This window comes from Diadema setosum, chromosome 10 (assembly GCF_964275005.1).
Source record: "Diadema setosum chromosome 10, eeDiaSeto1, whole genome shotgun sequence".
In the NCBI taxonomy this organism is placed as follows: domain Eukaryota; kingdom Metazoa; phylum Echinodermata; class Echinoidea; order Diadematoida; family Diadematidae; genus Diadema; species Diadema setosum.
The window spans coordinates 30986350-31004140 of NC_092694.1; the positions used below are offsets into that span (position 1 = coordinate 30986350).

The 17791-nt window shown below is 36.7% G+C and overlaps 1 protein-coding gene across 1 annotated transcript in view; it reads right to left on the bottom strand.

Annotated features, from left to right (window-relative positions):
- The window catches only part of LOC140234308 (tyrosine-protein kinase Src42A-like), a 73999-nt gene that overhangs the window by 39824 nt on the left and 16384 nt on the right, over nt 1-17791 (bottom strand). Inside the window, exon 2 of the mRNA XM_072314370.1 lies at nt 5448-5569. Within this exon, the coding sequence (XP_072170471.1) occupies nt 5448-5569 (122 nt within the window). The remainder of the gene's footprint in view (nt 1-5447; nt 5570-17791) is intronic.

Genomic DNA, 17791 nt, shown 5'->3' on the forward strand with positions numbered 1-17791 from the left:
TATCAAACATAAATCCCACCTACCTCTAAAATGGACTACCCCTTTGAACCATGACATAATATTAAACATGGACTCTGTATCTGTGCGACAAACTTGAATCTCGACAAGAATATTTCATACAGAACAGGTTTCAACATATACTGTAGCTCTGGTAAACATGGACCGACCATCAGAACAAAAGGCTTCCCTAACCGCCCTTTCTTCTTCCCCCTCCCCCCCCCCCCCCAGCAAAAACAAGAAACCAAGGAAAAATTCCCTATATTACTGTAAACTGTGACCCTGAAAAAGAGCCTTTGCACATTTGAGTCTTTGTACCCGATTGTGTCATTAGATGACACAATCGGGTATAAAATTTCAGCAAGAATCTTTGCACAAGTTCAGACACTCATTTCCTGTCTAAAATTGAATTCATTTTATCTGCATATTAAGAACTATCCAGTATATCTCCAGTATATACACAGTCAGGTTCTGTCCTAGTGTTGGTACAAGATCTGTATTTCATCCTGGGGGGGGGGGGGGGGGGGGGTTGCTCCTCCAAAATGTGAAATATTTGTGTGACCATGCAGAATGTGTAAAGTGCACATGACATAGAAGCTGAAGGCACGTCATCACTGTTCAACATGCTCACTGCAATCTTTTCTTTTTACTATCAAAGCTGTTGTAAATTTTCACAAGGGTTTAATCATCCCAAATTCAACGAATCACTGTTGGGCTGAAAATTTAACAACATAAGAAAATATCGCGAATTGACAGGTATTAGTGCACTTTAATACAATAGCATCAGCATCAAATCACAAAAAACAGCATCTCGCAAAAATATCTGCGATGAATTCCTCTTTTGCGAAAAGAACAGCTTTTACCATATATAGTCATTTATAGGGCAGAAAGTAAAAGAAAAGAATCACAACTATTTGGAGATTAAAGGGGGAAAGAGGATCAGATGATGGAGAAAAGATATAGGAGGAGGGATGTGGGGGAAAGGAGAGCCCATATTGTTTTGAAAGAGAGAAGGGAATAGTAGAGACACAAACAGAGTCCTGGCGGGTAATAATTATTGCCAGCTCATATAGCCAGCTTCCCAACAAGCTACCCCCACGGTCAGGAGATTCACCCTAAAGCCAAGCAAACTGTCCCCTGCAGTGTCTTCCAGCTATCTCCAGATTGGATTCCGTCCAATCAACACATCCATGTTTTCCCCTCTCTCCTTCTATATCTCTCCCTGTATATCTCTCTATCTCTATCTACCCATCTCTCTCCTGTCAATGCATCTATGAATATCCTCTTTCTCTTCTTTCTCTTTCATATATTTCTATATATACATATATATCTCTATCTATCTATCTATCTATCTATCTATAGTTCTACATTATATCTGTCTCTAGGTACCTATCTCCCCTCTCTTTCTCTCCTGTCAACATGCTCATTTTATCCTATCTCTCTCTTCTCTCTTGATCTTTCTACATCTACCTATCTATCTCTGATCTCTGTCTACCTATCTATCTATCTCCTGTCAATATATCCTCTCTCTCTCTCTCTCTCTCTTTATTTATCGACTGTGAAACCAGAAATGTTCATGTGCATTTCAATTTGCGAAAGTTCGCAAGAGCCAAGATTCACAAAATTAAATGTGCACATGCCTAAATTCTTGTCTAAACATATTGCATCCATTAAATGCCAGTGGCAATTCAAGAAATTTTGTGCAGCGAACATTCCTTGCTTTATAGTATATCTCTTTCTATTGATCTTTCTCTCTATCTAGCTCTATTATTGTGAACACATCCATATGCCTACTTTCTCGTCTATCTGTTTTATATCTCTCTCCAGTCAACGCATCCATGTGCACATTCCCTCATTCTTTCTTTGTCTGTCTGCCTATCTATCTATCCATCTATCTATCCTATCAACACATCCATGTACTCCCCCCTTCTCTATCTCTCAGACCTTAGTCTAAACCCACAGACCAACATTGCTGCCCTCTTCATTTCACATGGTTGCTGTCAAAAAAACAAAAAAAAAAATTCATTTCCTTTCTTCATTTCTATTATACTTCTAAGACTGGAAAAATGCATACCCTGTGTTTGTACACTAATGATGCAGACACAAATAGATCTAATAATATATTCATGGCTCACTGTATATTTTGATGGGCAATGGAGAGATGACATCATGGACTGGTGTAATGGACTCGGAGAAGAAATGTGCATCAAATTTCTGATCAGATATCTACAGTAGATGGTAAAGTCCACAAATACTGTGGTCATTTGATCCCAAAACTATTAATGGATATATATCCATTTATATTTTACACTGAACAAGTTACGTCTACTGCAAGTCATTAATACTTGTGACTTGAATGCCTTCTTAACATGTTTTCATCGGAAGTAGTCACCAAATATTTCATTTCCAACACCCTTTAATACTTCTTCTCAAAATGTATGTACAGTGTACACATATCTTCACTGTGTTCCTTTGTTTGTTTCACACTTTTCAGTAGATAAGTTACTAAAATTATCATGATGAATAATTTATAGTAAGTATCAATTTCTTCACTGCTTGGTATGAATTGATATTAGTTTTCATACACTCATGTTTCCATATAAGGTCAACATGACTATTCATACTACCTATAGCATGTATCAACCATTAGGTTTAGCTTTTTGTAATGATATACATATGTGGTAGAAATCCTTAGTATGCTTTACTTGCCTTATAGCAAATGCACTGGCTTGCTTACCTCTTCTATCTGAATAGTACATGTTTAGTGTCTAGAAACATACCTGCCATGAGAAGGGATTTATGTGGATACCCTAATCCATATTATATCACATTAGCATTCACTGAAAACATTGTTTTCTCCGGGCATGACTGGGTTGGCCAACTTCGTTTGAAGGTCACCATTTTAGATACACAATTTGTATGGAGATTAAACCAGCGCAAATAATACAGTAGCCATGCGAGTTTTAATTCCAGATCATGGGTGCACACACATCGCACACCCAGGGAAATGAAGAGTCTGTGAAAAGGGTCTGTTTTTGCAGACTAGCAGTCTATTCCAACCATGTGTCTCTGCATGTCATCAGTACCCTATCAGCCATCTTCCCTAATCCCTCGCCAGTGTCTTTAACGCCACAGCTGCCTCGGTTCATATTTCTACAAAAATTCCACTTTTTTATGTTGCTTGTATGATTGTCCTCTTTTAAGTAATCTCCTGCAAGCACATTTAATTTCCATAGCTGACTTTGTTTACACTTCTCTTGCATTTTCCTGATTTCATTACGACACAAAGTACATACCAAACATATTCTCATCTTTTGGCAGTGCATCAACTCAATGGCCCGAATTCACGAAGGTGGTACAAACAAAACCGTGGTTTAAACCATGGACAAAAACCATGGAGTGCCAAGTGTCGCATGGAATATTTCGTCACGAAACCAGTCATTTCGTCGATGAAATTATTATTTTGTAACAAAATGACAACATTTTGCAACTAAATGAACATTTCGTCCACGGAATGATAATTTCGTTAACGAAACCTGTCATTTTATCGACGAAATGACCAATTTCATAACGAAATATCCCGTGCGACACTTGGCGCTCCATGGTTTTTGTCCATGGTTTAAACCATGGTTTTGTTTGTACCACCTTCGTGAATTCGGGCCATTATGATGGCTTTGTTCGCACCAGTTTGACATTTTAATGTTTTACGTGACATCTACCCTTGCCCATTCCCTAATCTCAACCCAATTTTGTATGCGTGGCTGTGCTATATTCAAACTTTTGCCACTTTCATTCTCCTATTGCTCAGACTCCATGTATACATTAGCAATTTCCCAGTAAGCTCTATCACCACCGTCTTCATATCCAGGGCTAGCTACATTGTACTTCACATTTCTCCACCATTCAGATGATTCATTACATCACTATCATTATCTCTATTCACATTCTTGTTTGGGACCTGCTATGTAGCTGCACAAAACCAACACACCGCCCTGAGATATGACTTTTGAGTCAAGGCTAAGCTCTGATCAGAGGAGATTCTTACTTTTGAAAAGGATTATAACTAGTCAGGCTATGTTAAAAGACATCAGAACATCCACAAAAGTGTACTGGAAGGGATTATAAAAGGCAGAGGATGCAGAGGACGCCAGCGCAGTGTGTGGTGTAACAACATAAAGGAGTGGACAGGAAAGAGTGTGGCTGCATGTAGTAAGGCGGCCATGAACAGAACAGAGTGGAGGTCCATAGTCGCCAACCTTCGGACTGAAGACAGCACTTATTAGTCAAAATTGGATATTTCCATCCCACCAAAAACAGATAATGGAATATCAAGAATGTAGGAATGAAATGCTGATGTTATGAAAGGTGGCTTTGAAGTTCAAGGTATATTCAATTCCTTTATTGTTTGTGGAACAAGAAGAAGATTTTTTTTTAATAGTTTCAAACTCCATGGTAACTCTTAAAATGTGAAGGGATTAAATAAGAAAAATGTACAAATCTCTTTGATATACACAAGCACATAAGTGTACAAGATGGGTCTGCTAAGAATATATAAATGCTACTTTATGTTAAAATGTTTGCTTCAAAATGTTGGTAGAAAAAAGGAAACTGGGTAAGAACACATTAAATATTAACAATTAGCCAAGTTTTCCGTTTTCCAAAAAACTAAGTACTAATGGCAGGACTAAAAATACACCTTTGTAATTTCTTGAAATTAATGGAGATGGGCCAAACATTTTTCACATGGTGTACTAATGATTGTTTCACTAATAATCAATGTCTTTGCACTCGATCCACTTCACTTTGTTAGCATAGATCTGCTCTAAGTTGAACTTTTCTTCTTTTCATCCCTCAATCTCCATTTCTTCTACCTCTCTTCTATCATCGCCCTCTTTCACACACACGCCGACCCTGCTCTGTCAATTCTTGTAAATTGAGGAGGTTTAGGGGGGCGAGGGGAAACCATGGGATAAATCGCTTTTCCAGCGAGGGCTGAGAAAAGGCTAATCATTTGACCAGGAAAATTTCAGCCAAAGTTTCCCAGCATGCCACAATGAGAAATGACAAAGCCGGCTGTATTATTGCCATCAGGCCTTTCTAGTAGTCAGAAGCATTACTAGATTAATGAGCTGATTTATTAAGAGTCCACCGCTGCGGCATTAATTTTTAATAACACCCACCATGTACAGTACAAACACGGCCGTTATGCCTAACATGGCGCATGAATTTCAAATGCGGTTTCCTGTTGTGCATCGCCCTCTTGTCAAAACGTGCATAACAGATCAGCGTCACTGCCGAGATGCGTAATAATGAGTATTGTGCGTCAAGACACAAACCCATCCAAACAAAGTTTAATGCACATTCACGTGATGTCAAGAACAAAACAAACAAACGAACAAACAAACAAATGTGTAAACTAAAAGACTGACTGGAATCTCGTAAATATTTACCTGAGAGGGAGTAATCGCCGACCCTGCTCTCACTCTCTCGTATAAGGAATGATCCGTGTTCATTTTGAGGTAATAGCAGCTTTTTCTCAGCATCCATACGTTTTATGCTGCCAAAGAACCATCTAGAACAGAAAATGTGGGAAAGAAGAAAAGAAACATTTAAGCTGACGAACACTTCCATACACAACATGCCTCAATTACCTTGGTGCACATATAGTTTATTTCTGTACATGCTTGAAATAGATAATGCAATTACAGATGTTGTAAGTACAAAAATACACTTACACGCAAATGATCGACATTTTAAATGGGGGAATATATCTTTTAAGATAGCAATGTGGATTCTAAGAATGCAGAAATACGCATGGAACACAGTGAAATTTTAAGAAAATTGGACAATCCGTTCAAAGGTTATGAACACTTCAAAGGTTTGTTTGAGGCCATTTGCATTATCACTGAATAAGAAGGCTACAGTAATCAATGATCTCTCAACTGCCAAATTTCACATCTTTAAGAACCTGTTCCATACGGGAACCTGGTAGCCTGTGTATTAAGTCTATGGAGATTTCAGAATTCAGTATCGAACAGGTTAATTTTTCATTTCGAAGATAATCAAGGAGCATTTGACTATTGACCCCCTTGGATGGCAGGGGCAATAATATCACCCTTAACACATCAGTAACAAGTTGAGGAAATATGTGCTTTTCATTTCAAAAGAAATTTTGTAGGATTTTCTTAACATGCTTAGCAACCCCCCCCCCCAAAAAAAAAAAAAAAATCAATCAATCAATCAATCAATCAATCAATCAAACAATTAATTAATAAAAAAAGATGCATAGACAAGTAAATAATCAAACCTGATCTCAATATTGAAAAATGACAGTAAAAAAGACACTGCCCCATAGTGGTGCTGGATTGAAAGAGAAATATGTGGGGATTCAGGAGATAAAAATATACCAGTTGTCACAAACATTCTGTCAGATTTTGTGTTGGAGGTTTTTGTGTATATGTGTGGTTTCCTTTTTTTTTTTTTTGTGGGGGGGGGGGGGGCTGGGATAACAACTTCCCCTAAAAACTGCTGCAGAAACCAACATTTCCTGGAATACTTCCGCCTGGAAGCTGTAGCAGTAATTACGGAAAAAAAAAAAAAAAGTTAATGATGAGGCTTACCATGCAAGAGATAAAGTAGCAGACTTACACATAATGTAAAGTCAAATTCAATTTCGGTTTAGCTCTGACTTTATTTGGGTTAACATTCACTAAGAGAGAGAGAAAACAAAAACAAAAACACTGTAGGAGGTATGATTTTGAACTGTGCATATCTTTGATACATCACCATGATATAAAATTATAAATGAAATTGTTATTGGCTCATCTAATGTTGTTCATGACTGCAAACATTATTAATCATGAGAATTTGAGAAACTTCAAAATTCAATTACTTTTTTAATACTACTTTAAAACCTCATGCTAATTAAACTTTCATTGTTCTATAAAATGTATGGTGTTCGCCCTTTGAACATGATTTTGAACTGTGTGTACCACGATATGGAGTTTTCTGTGCCAATCAGCACTCACAGCACACAAAGGGTTACTAAACTCATCTTGAAGACAACTTCAACATGGAAGGGATTTCCCCTTTAACATGGTTCTCCTTAACTCAGTTCAGACAACATGCTGAATGTGATGGCTGAAAGATTACATCAGCCGCCTTAGAGTCAAGGCGGCTTATTAGAATTCCTCTGTGTTGTTGGAATAAATAATCTGAAGCTGTAGGCCACTAATTACGACCATCACTTAAATTCAACATTCACTGAAAGTGGAGGGGAAACTGGTTAATCATTTATTCCATCAAAATCCAGAGGAACTCCAGTGGGAAAAATCTAAACTGATCTGAACAACAGTGACAACAACAAAAAGGACTGGAAAGGAACTATACAATCAGAGATTTATAATTAAACATACAGTATAAAGCTAACTTTCATTGTTACCAATACGCTGAAATAATGTCAACAAATAAAACCATAAAAGATAATTAAACTTCTAAAGATCAATTTAATACTACATGTACCTGCATTAATGCAGCAAATTCAAGGTTGCTAATTTTCACTACACACATCAATGTATTCTCTTGTTTTTCCTTCCTGTAACAAGTATCATATCTCTCCCCTGACTAAAATAACAAGTCATAAACTATAAACCCCTTCATACATTTTCTTCCTCATTTGAGGTGTTTGTTATTAGTTGGTATAACTGAAAATTTCTGTGTGCGTAATTTTCCCCAATCAGTAGGATAAGATGAATTTCACATGGAATCAAACCATTAAGGAGCGACAGACAAGCAAAAACATTCACGTACAATATCTGCATTCATTTTTCACACCAGTTTCTGGTTGTGCGAAAAGCAAGAACCTTTCAAAAATGTGAAAATTTCCACTTTTGTGGTACCCCAACAATATTTCAGGTTATGGCCAGTGTGTCAGTGTGGCTCTGACAACATGTGAAGTTCTCTGAGGGGATGAATTCCACAAGCTTTTGCTATTTAAAGGGATGGTACAGTATTGGTGGAGATGAGAATTGGGCTTTTAACTTTTTGGGAGATACCAAGAGAACACTTATGAAATAGTACAGAGCATACCATAATAAGAGGAATTCAAAGTTTATTTGATGAAAATCGGATTTGGAATGACTGAAACATGAAAAAAAAAACAAAGTAAAACAAAGTGATCGTAATAAAGTGTGGGTCCCACACTTATTAGAATCGCTCTGTTTTGGATATCTCGGATATTTCAAAACCAATTTTCGTCAAATAAACATTGAATTCCTCATGGAATTACATGCTCTTTCATAATTCATTTAGAGGTTTCTCATTATCTCACCAAAAAATGTTAGAAACCTGAAATTACATGTAGGTCTCAATCAAAACTATACGATCCCTTTAAGTCCCATGAGCAGGACATGTCAACAGCAAGCTTTCATGTCAAACTGCAGCATCAGCTACGCCAAAAAGGTTTTAATACTTCCTTTAATTGTGTCAAGACTATCACTGTTTGTTTGTTCGTTTGTTTGCTTGCTTGTTTGTTTGTTTGTAAGTTTTGTTAGTTTGTTTGTTCTTCAAGGACAAATAAAAAGGCTCAGCCTCTTACATTGCATGATTTGCTCTAAAAAAGATCATTTTTAATGAACTCCACTGATGTTTACTTCCAACTAAAAGTGTTACCAGATACGTTGTATACGGCAAGGTCATTCAAATACTGGTATTCGCTGCCCATGATTGCAAAAGTTGTAATGCTTCAATAAAAAAATAAAAATAAAAAAAAAAATCTGTTTCAAGAAAACATGTAAAATTCATAATTCTAAAAATCAGACCTTTTAGGAGAGCTTCTAACATTCTGTATGCCTGATCCAATATTCATATTTGCATGTTCCCAGTTGATGCTATTTTACTCACTAACACAGGATGCAATACAGACCTGTACAATCAGGGATAAACATCCTGAAATTTTAAAACACAGGCATTGGTGGCATGTACAACTGTATGTTCCCTGTTGCACGTCTGCGCTTGTGTGTATAATGTATGCTTGTGTGCATACGCTTGCATGCCTCCAGGGGTATACAAACATACGCGATAGATTTGGGCATTTCCACACTAAAGAAGGGTTCATTTCAGGGATTTCGCTTTATTTTCTGTTTCCAATGATCATTACCCCTATTACAATCTTTTAGAACAATACTGTCACATCTTTGTCTGTCCATGTTTACATCTGTCCACCACAAAGTCTAGAAATGGTATAAAACACAGTGTTCAACAGAATTTGAGTGTTATCTTTTCTAATCAATATTAGGCCATTCAGTTGAAAAACAATAAATTTTCAGTGAGCATTGATTAACCTTCATATTATGTTAGTACATAACTTTCTGTCCAACGTTACATATGTTTACCCCTAATTTTTCATTTTGGCAAAAATTTGAATACATTGCGTCTTTGAAGCAAACAATTTTGGGGCAAAGTTATCTCTCATTATTGACTGTTCTAAAAGATTGTATTGTATTAGGGGCAATGCACATTGGAAAGAGAAAATAAAGCAACATCCATGAAATGTATCGTTTAACTGAGGAAATGCCCATTTTCCTTTTCTTTTTGTGATGTTGCTCCATTTACACAACATACGCAAATTCAGTTTGAAATGGCCATGAATCTGTATTCATCACTTTGTTTACATTTTCATTGCCTTTAAGAGATTAAACACATTTAATTAAAGGCCTTTCAGGCAGAGAAAGCTACATATTGCAAGGCTGTGGGGCCAAGAGGGCTGGCTATCACATACATCCATGTAGGCCTACTGGCTAATGAGATAGACATGTATCACATCCTATGATGATTACACTGATAAAGCAAACAGTCATATTTTCCACATTCATCAATTTTGCTACCATCACTAATCATCCACTGCTTCATATGATAGCTTATACACATTCCAAACATAGTTTTGTTTTGTTTTGTTTTTGTTTTTCTCTCTCAGATGTGAGATCTCCTCATACAAACTGCATTCAAATTCAAACAAACACATGCTTCACCCAAACAGGTAATTACAATGTATGCAAACAAAGATGCACACATTGTCTCGAGTGGATAAACAGCCAGGAAGCTCTCTATTCTTGCTAATTTGAATTTGAATTTGAATTTTTTTTTTTTTTTTTTTTTTTTTTTTTTTTGGGGGGGGGGGGTCATTTTCATCAACTCTGGCTTAAAGGTCTCAACACATTCCAAGCATCCACGTCCCCCCCCCCCCCCCCAATTGTGTGTCCCCATGAGGTACGTGTAGGTTTGGTAATGACACTCAATGAATACATTCCTGTTCTTCAAAATGAAGATGGTGTCACAGTTTCAGGCACTACTGCTAGCCTTGTCTTCAGTCTTGTTTTATTATTTCCCATCCGCATCAGCTTTAAAAATTAAAGGAACTTTTCAAATAAATTGCATGTTGACTTGTATTGATTCACACAATGTAGTACCCAGATCATCACTAATGTGGCCAAATGATCATCTCTATTATGAACCATAAATATTTTGGAAGATTTTTTCTATTTTTCTTCAGATATTTGGATATCAAATGCCAAAATAAAGGCTTCCAAACAAGAATCTGACATCATATGTCAATCGTTGCTGAGGTACTCTTCATATTATTTAACAAATGTAATGTACTTGTCCCTCTAAAACTGAACATAACTTGTGTGTTTCCTTGCGATGATTTACACATTTATAGTACATCTTGTAGCATGGAATCTGAAGAAAATAGTAGAAAAAATATGATCATTGCATGGCACATACAATATGATTACATACTCATTAGGCCACATTTATGAAAGTGATGTTGAGGGTATCATGAATCAACACCAGTCAACATGCAGAATTTGCATTTTGAAATATTAAATTCCTTCATAAAGTACTGATTCATCAATGTTTATTCCAGTCATTTGGCAAACATTCCTCCCTATTAGAATGGCAACATTGACATTACACCACAAAATACAAAGGGTAGCTAGTTAATGAATGCATGCATGCCAGACAAATTTACATTGCAATCAAACTGATGTGAAATGACTGAAAATATATCTATGTGTGACTGGAACTGAGACCAGTCTCATCGGGATTCCATAGTACAAGGGCACTGGATTTGGAGTGTTGGGTGTGGTGACATTTGAATGGTAAATATACTGTACAGGAGTCACTCTATCCTTCAAGACTTGCATGGTTGAAGGCTGGTACTGCAAGGTTTAATTGGAACCTTCACTCCAGTTGAAAATGCCTGCCTTCCCTATATTTACCGAAATAACCCTACACTACTAATCCTGGATTACTACAAAGATGGTGGCAGTCCTTATTTGCAATATATTTAACAGTTAAAATCCTCATGATCTGTGCAGGAGGAAGGCTGGAAATGGTCAAATATGTCTTTACAAATTTTGCATAAATACACTTTTTTATTTTCCTTCTAGAGAGGGGCTCTGGGGCTCTGAAAAGGGACTGGTTTTAAAACTTTCGCCTAAAATGAAAGTTTCATAGTTGGTTCGTAGATCACACTCCAACTGTCAAGAGCATGCATTGTACAATAAGTTTTTTGCTATGTTTCATTCACATTGCGTTAAAAAAAAAAAAAAAAAATGCAATGTTACCACACTGTTCTAAAGGCATACTGTAAGATACTACTCAGGGGGAAAAAATGGATTAGAGTGGAATGAAAACAAGAACAAAATTACTTTCTTTGTTGTTGTTGTTGTTGTTGTTGTTGTTGTTGTTGTTGTTGTTGTTGTTGTTGTTGTTGAGGAGGCTGGGGGTATTTGTATTCACATTCACACTAGAAAATATTGAGGCATATTACATACCATGCAGCATTTTTCTTGAATAGGTCATTTTCGTTTTTGCTGGAAGAATATACATGGAGTATCCTGCATGGGGTTTTACAGGACAATGTTTACAATTGTGATTGAAGAGTACAATACAAGTACAGAACAAGTGGGGGACGGGAGTGAGCTCAGGTGTGATGTTATGGAATTGCCAATTTGTTTTTCAGTGACCATGACTTACAGTAAGGATTTTTTGTTTGTTTTGATCAGAATTTGCTCAAACTTTCACTGTCCTGTACCTTAAATGTTACTGCTTCTATTCACGGGGGACTACTTTTCCTTTAGATCATAATTTGCCTTTTAGAGTGTTTTTTTTTTGTTTTGTTTTTTTTTCTGATCGTAAGAGTGCACTCATCAATGGCAATAGAGATCCAAGAGTTTTCAATCACAGTCAGTGCTCGTTCAATCAGAGCAGATCACACAGCAGAGCAATGCAAGAGGTCCTGGAGTAATACACACAGTGTGGTAAACTAGAGATATTTACGCCCTGTAAGAGTGTGGTCTGCCAATTGTACGAACAATGCCAGCGTTTTATTGCTCTCTTGACATCTAATTGGCAATCGATTGCTCAGACAGACTACGATAAAGCCTCCGCTAATCTACATTTATCCAGTTACATAACATATCCCATAACCCCTGGTTAACCTGTGGCAAAAGTGTGTGCGGCATACATTTCAATCAATATCTCTGGGCTATTCTAGAAAACGAAACTTCAAAATAAGAACAGGATTTTTTACAGCGACCAGTACTAAGAGCATGCACTGATTCTATTATCTTCTTTTCTTACGTGAAGTGACACATCCTACATAGATCAGAGAAAATTAATTAATATCAAAAAAGAAATAATGATTTTTAAAAAGCAAATATTGATGAAACATAGCAATTTCTTTGTGTGCAGGGGTGGAATTCATATCCTGTGATGTGGTAATGGAACAAGTTTGTATGCTTTATATTTCTTTCTAATTTTTATAATAGTCATGAAGAAACCACTTCTTCACTATCAAATTACTATCTATCACCTACATAATTAAAGCCATGTACAAAATATGAATTACTGTAAACACCACTGAAAGGATCTGCACTTAAGTAACATCTTTTTACCAAAAAAAAAAAAAAAAAATGCTAAATACATTTGAGGACTATCATGTAAATGCTGCCATAGTCATATGATCAAGATTGTTATTCTGAGGTGAGAGTGAACTGCCAGATAATTCACAAAATATTTTTTTCCCAATAGCAATAACTTTCTTTATCAAGTATTGGACTGGCTTTATGCTTGATTGCAATCATTTTGTGAGACAAATTTTGCTCTCTGATGCACATTCTCCTCGAAGATATGCATACATGTGCGTGTGTGTGCATGTGTTGATTCTACATCGGTACATGCACAAAAATATTGATTTCATGTTTCAATTAACCTTACGTTCTCTCTCTCTCTCTCTCTTCTGTTCTGTTTTCTTTCTTTCTGTCCATTTTTCTTTCTCTCTCCCTGACTCATCTTCAAAATTAGTTGATTTTGCCTCTACCTCTCCTTGATCGGTCTCTTGTGTAATCCGAAGGTTGGATCGTGTTCCACTTCATATATATAGCCTCTGAGTCAGCCCGCCCGCCCGCAAGCGAGCCAACATCATTTACTCCAGCCGAAGAGAGATGCTGCTACGCTAGGCACTCTTCCCATCATCTCAATCTTATAGCAGTTGCAGCTGGCAGACAATGCGCTGTGTCTTCTGCCTTCGCCTTAGTAATGGCTCTATTTATGGCCTTTTTTACAAGGATGGCTGTTGACATTTTGTTTTTTCACGGGTTTGAACTCCAACCTGATTAGGTTGTGCGGTATAGAGGCTGAATCGAATGTCGCGACAACTCTCTTGTAATACTTTAAATAGCTTGTGCTATGCACAGTACTTGCTTTGGCATTATCTCTCCCTTTTCTGTTTGTACAATACAAAGTCACTCTCAAAATAGTCTACTGCCTTTGGGGTGATTATGTCTCAAATTTTGTCAGATGATACAGTGTAATCCTGCACAATAGCAAGCATGGTTATCAACATTTTTTTTTTTTTATTGTATGTAGATAAGAAAATTATCTTTACAATAGAACGCTATTGTGTAAATCTCAATGAAAACACGTCAGGAAATTCCCTTATGCTTCAAATGCTCAATGAGGTTACAGTCCGTAAACTGCCACACTGAACATTTTATCATCCATTTTAAAGGGTGTGTACAGTTCTGGTCGAGGTGAGGATTTAGCTTTGAAAGTTTTGTGAGATATTCAATAACCACTCTATGAGATGTCAAAGAGCATGCAGTTCTAAGGGGTATCAAAAGATTATTCGATGAAAATCGGTTTTAAAATGGCTGAGATATCCAAAAATAAGGTGAAACAAAGAGATCCTAATAAAGTTGTGGCATGTCGCCTTTTATTATTAGCACTTTTTTTGGATATCTCAGCCATTTGAAAACTAATTTTCATCAAATAAACGTTGCATCCTTCTTAAAATTACATGCTCTTTCATACTTCATAAGAGGCTTTTCATTATCTCACTTAGGAATGTTCAAAACATGAATCCCCACCTCAACCAGTACTGTACAGTCCCTTTAAGAGCACACAGTGGCATGTCCTTACAAGAGATACTGTAACAGTCAAAGAAATGTACACACAGCGTACAATGTAGATGTCAGGTTCAAAGGCTAGAGCACAAGATAATCAGCAAACAAACTTGACAATATTTTTTTTTTTTTAGAATTATGAAAAAATTTATCATTAGCAAACTATAAAAGTCAGCGCTCATTTGTCATAAGTACAGGAAGAACATGAAATGCTACTGATCAAGCAGACATGAGATCGTTGGCTTTTATGTCCCCTCCATAGCACGAGGCAATGAGGATGGATTGCCTTGCCTTGGGACACAATCATCACTGACTAAGGACTTGAACTGATGACCCCTCGATTGAGAGTCAGTGGTCCTATCCACTGAACCACAAAGAGCTTCTCATCTTTGACTATAAAACCAGAAACATTCGCTGGATGAAATGTTTGCAAATTGGAGCCAAGGGCCTTTTCTGCAGCATGATACTTTTGCAAATCGGCACTTGCATTCAATGCATTGTGTAGACAAAAATTTTTGTGTGCATTTTACTTCCATGAATCATGGCTCCTTGCAAAATTCACGAAAGTTTCATCTCTTGAATGCATGAAAAAAATGTTTTGGTTTAACAGTACCCTGTTTAGAGTCTCCCATAACCAGCACAACCTCTGAAGGTCATGCCATGTTTTCAAACGCTATTCCGATCTAAATGCTTGATTAACCCGTTCCCTACGGGAACCTGGTGGCCTGTGTATTAAATCTATGGGGATTTTATAATTACGTATGGAACTGGTTAAGTTATCACTGTTTGTCTAAGGATAAACAGTGTAGAATGTGGAAATATGCCCAAAAAAAAAAAAAAAAATTAAGATAACTCACTTTTCTTATTTAATTAAAGAAAGGAAGACATTTATCATAAATGCACACAAGTTAAGACAATTTGCCTTGAGATCAAATTTTGAAAAAGGAAAAATTACAAGACATAACAATTTTTTTTTGTCAAAAAAAAAAAGTGTCCAAAAAAAAAAATCACACTAACCCTAGATGACTTTCATTATGTTCTTTCAAACATTTACATTGTACTGGATAACTTATTCAGCACAATTTCATTTCAATTCAAATTCAATTTTGTTATGTCCAGACACATAGCTCTACAAAATATTCTACTAAATAGAACATGATCAATCCTTTATGTGGTATTAATTCGTTGAAGACAAGTCCCAAGTAAACTCGGGCTGTACTGTAATAAAATCAGCCCGTCCTCAACAAGTAAAAAGGCAATAAGTTTTATTGAAGTTGCTAATGCTAGTCTGTTCCATTGGCATGGAATATTACTCCTCTAAAAATTTGACTTTCACGCCAAGTCAGATGACCCACTCGGGCGTAACAACGGTTCCTACGGATCACCATGGTGATGAGCGATTAGAGAGATTTACAATCTTGGTTCACTGACAGTATCAGGAACGCCCATTCTGAAAGGCTGGAATGAAAGTAGACTGATACAATGTACTGCACATATGCCTAATTAGCGAATAAAGTGCAGAAAAAGGTGACAGAAAAATGCTCTCAACAACTGAGGATATTACACAATATGCACCACCCCAATCCCTCCCCCCCCCCCCCACCCCTTCCACTAAATGTAGAATTGAGGTTTAAAGAAAAATTAAAATTGTTTCTTCTGAGGAAGAAAGCAGACCAATAGACAACAGAAGTTGTGAAAGTACACCTGACAATCACCATGCTCATATACCGGAACACATGAAGATTAATTTTGAAAGGCCCTATCTGACAGTGCGTGACAAGCGTTATTTTAGAGAGTAATTCATGGCAGTCTTGATTCAAGGAAAGAGAGTGGTTTACTTTTTCCTCCATCTGTTAAAAAAAATAAAAAAATAAAAAATAAAAAATTCGTTTGTAACAAGCTGGACAGAGTTGTACCCAAAAGGCCACACCCATGTTCTCTACAAGTTTTAATTTTGTGAAAAATAAAGACAGACAATTTCAACAGGAGTTGCATCAAGTCATCATGAAAGTAAAAATGTTGAGAATGAAAATGTATGAAACATATTCAATGTTGTTAGTGCTCGTGCAATGAAAGAGAGAAAACTAATTCTAGCTCAGATCAATTCTTTTCATGACCACAGTTCAGTTTTATAATCTAAAAAAAATCATTCAAAATTAATTGTCAAATTAAATTCAAATTACATTCTAAAGCCGTTTTCAACTACTAACAATGTACGCGAGGATGACTATGTAATATGTGACCCGCTACAACAAAAGATCCGAAAGTCGGGGGAAGACAATTTTCTGAAAATAACATTACATTATTCCCTTACTCTTCTACTTTAATTTCATTAACACAACTCATAAAAGTACTCAGCTGTGGAGATATCCATGATTTTATTAGCGCATGTCAAGTGGTAGAAGAAACGAGATATGAAACTCGTCAGACTGACGAGTTAGGTGATACGCTTGGGGTTATCAGATGTCGGTCATCTGTGATCGACAAAGAAAAGAATGTGATATAGACACCTTGAAGTTATAATTGAGTTTGCATGCAAAACCGTTTCCCTAACCTCTCGGCCACGGGACATCCACGGAAATGGTAAGGCAAAAAAGAAATGTATAGATATTACAGGGAGAAAAGTCAATGCCCACTCAACCAACGTGGCCGCGTGAACATGTATTGCATTGCTAGACGGAAATGCGGCCTTGTAACTACTGATGTCGCTATGCCATTTCTGGCAACTTGGGAAAAATACGTGCCGTAAACATAAAACCTATAATCGGCTGGTTTTGATACCTTGCCTTTAATCACAATTTTCAATGTGATGACGTCATCAAAGTACAAAACAATGATGTGGTCTTGAAAGACAATTGTTCAAAGTACAACACCTTCGTCGTCGTCATTACATATTATGATCAGTTTGACAAAGTCAGCCTGCAAAATTTTGCAGCAGTCGAAGCAATATGGTCTCCAACACAAAAAAGAGGGATATGGTGTGTGTGTGTGTCTGTGTGTGTGTATAGGTGCGTTTATATACGAATGTGATTTCTACATGGACGATATATGTAATACAAAATTGAAGAAAAAAAAAGTAAAATAGCTAAGTAATTTGTTTCGTGATCTTGTGGGGTTCGAACCCGCACGTGTGCAACCTCACGTCTCTGAGACGTCGCCTTTAACCACTCGGCCATACGTCTCGACGAGAAAAAAAAAGAGGAACGTAAACTTATGTATGTGAAAGATGAATCAGGAATCGTTTTGTCCACATTCCATTCTCATTTTCAGTTTTAAACTGCAAAATTGTCAAACTAATAAGGAGATTTCAAAGAATAACATGCATG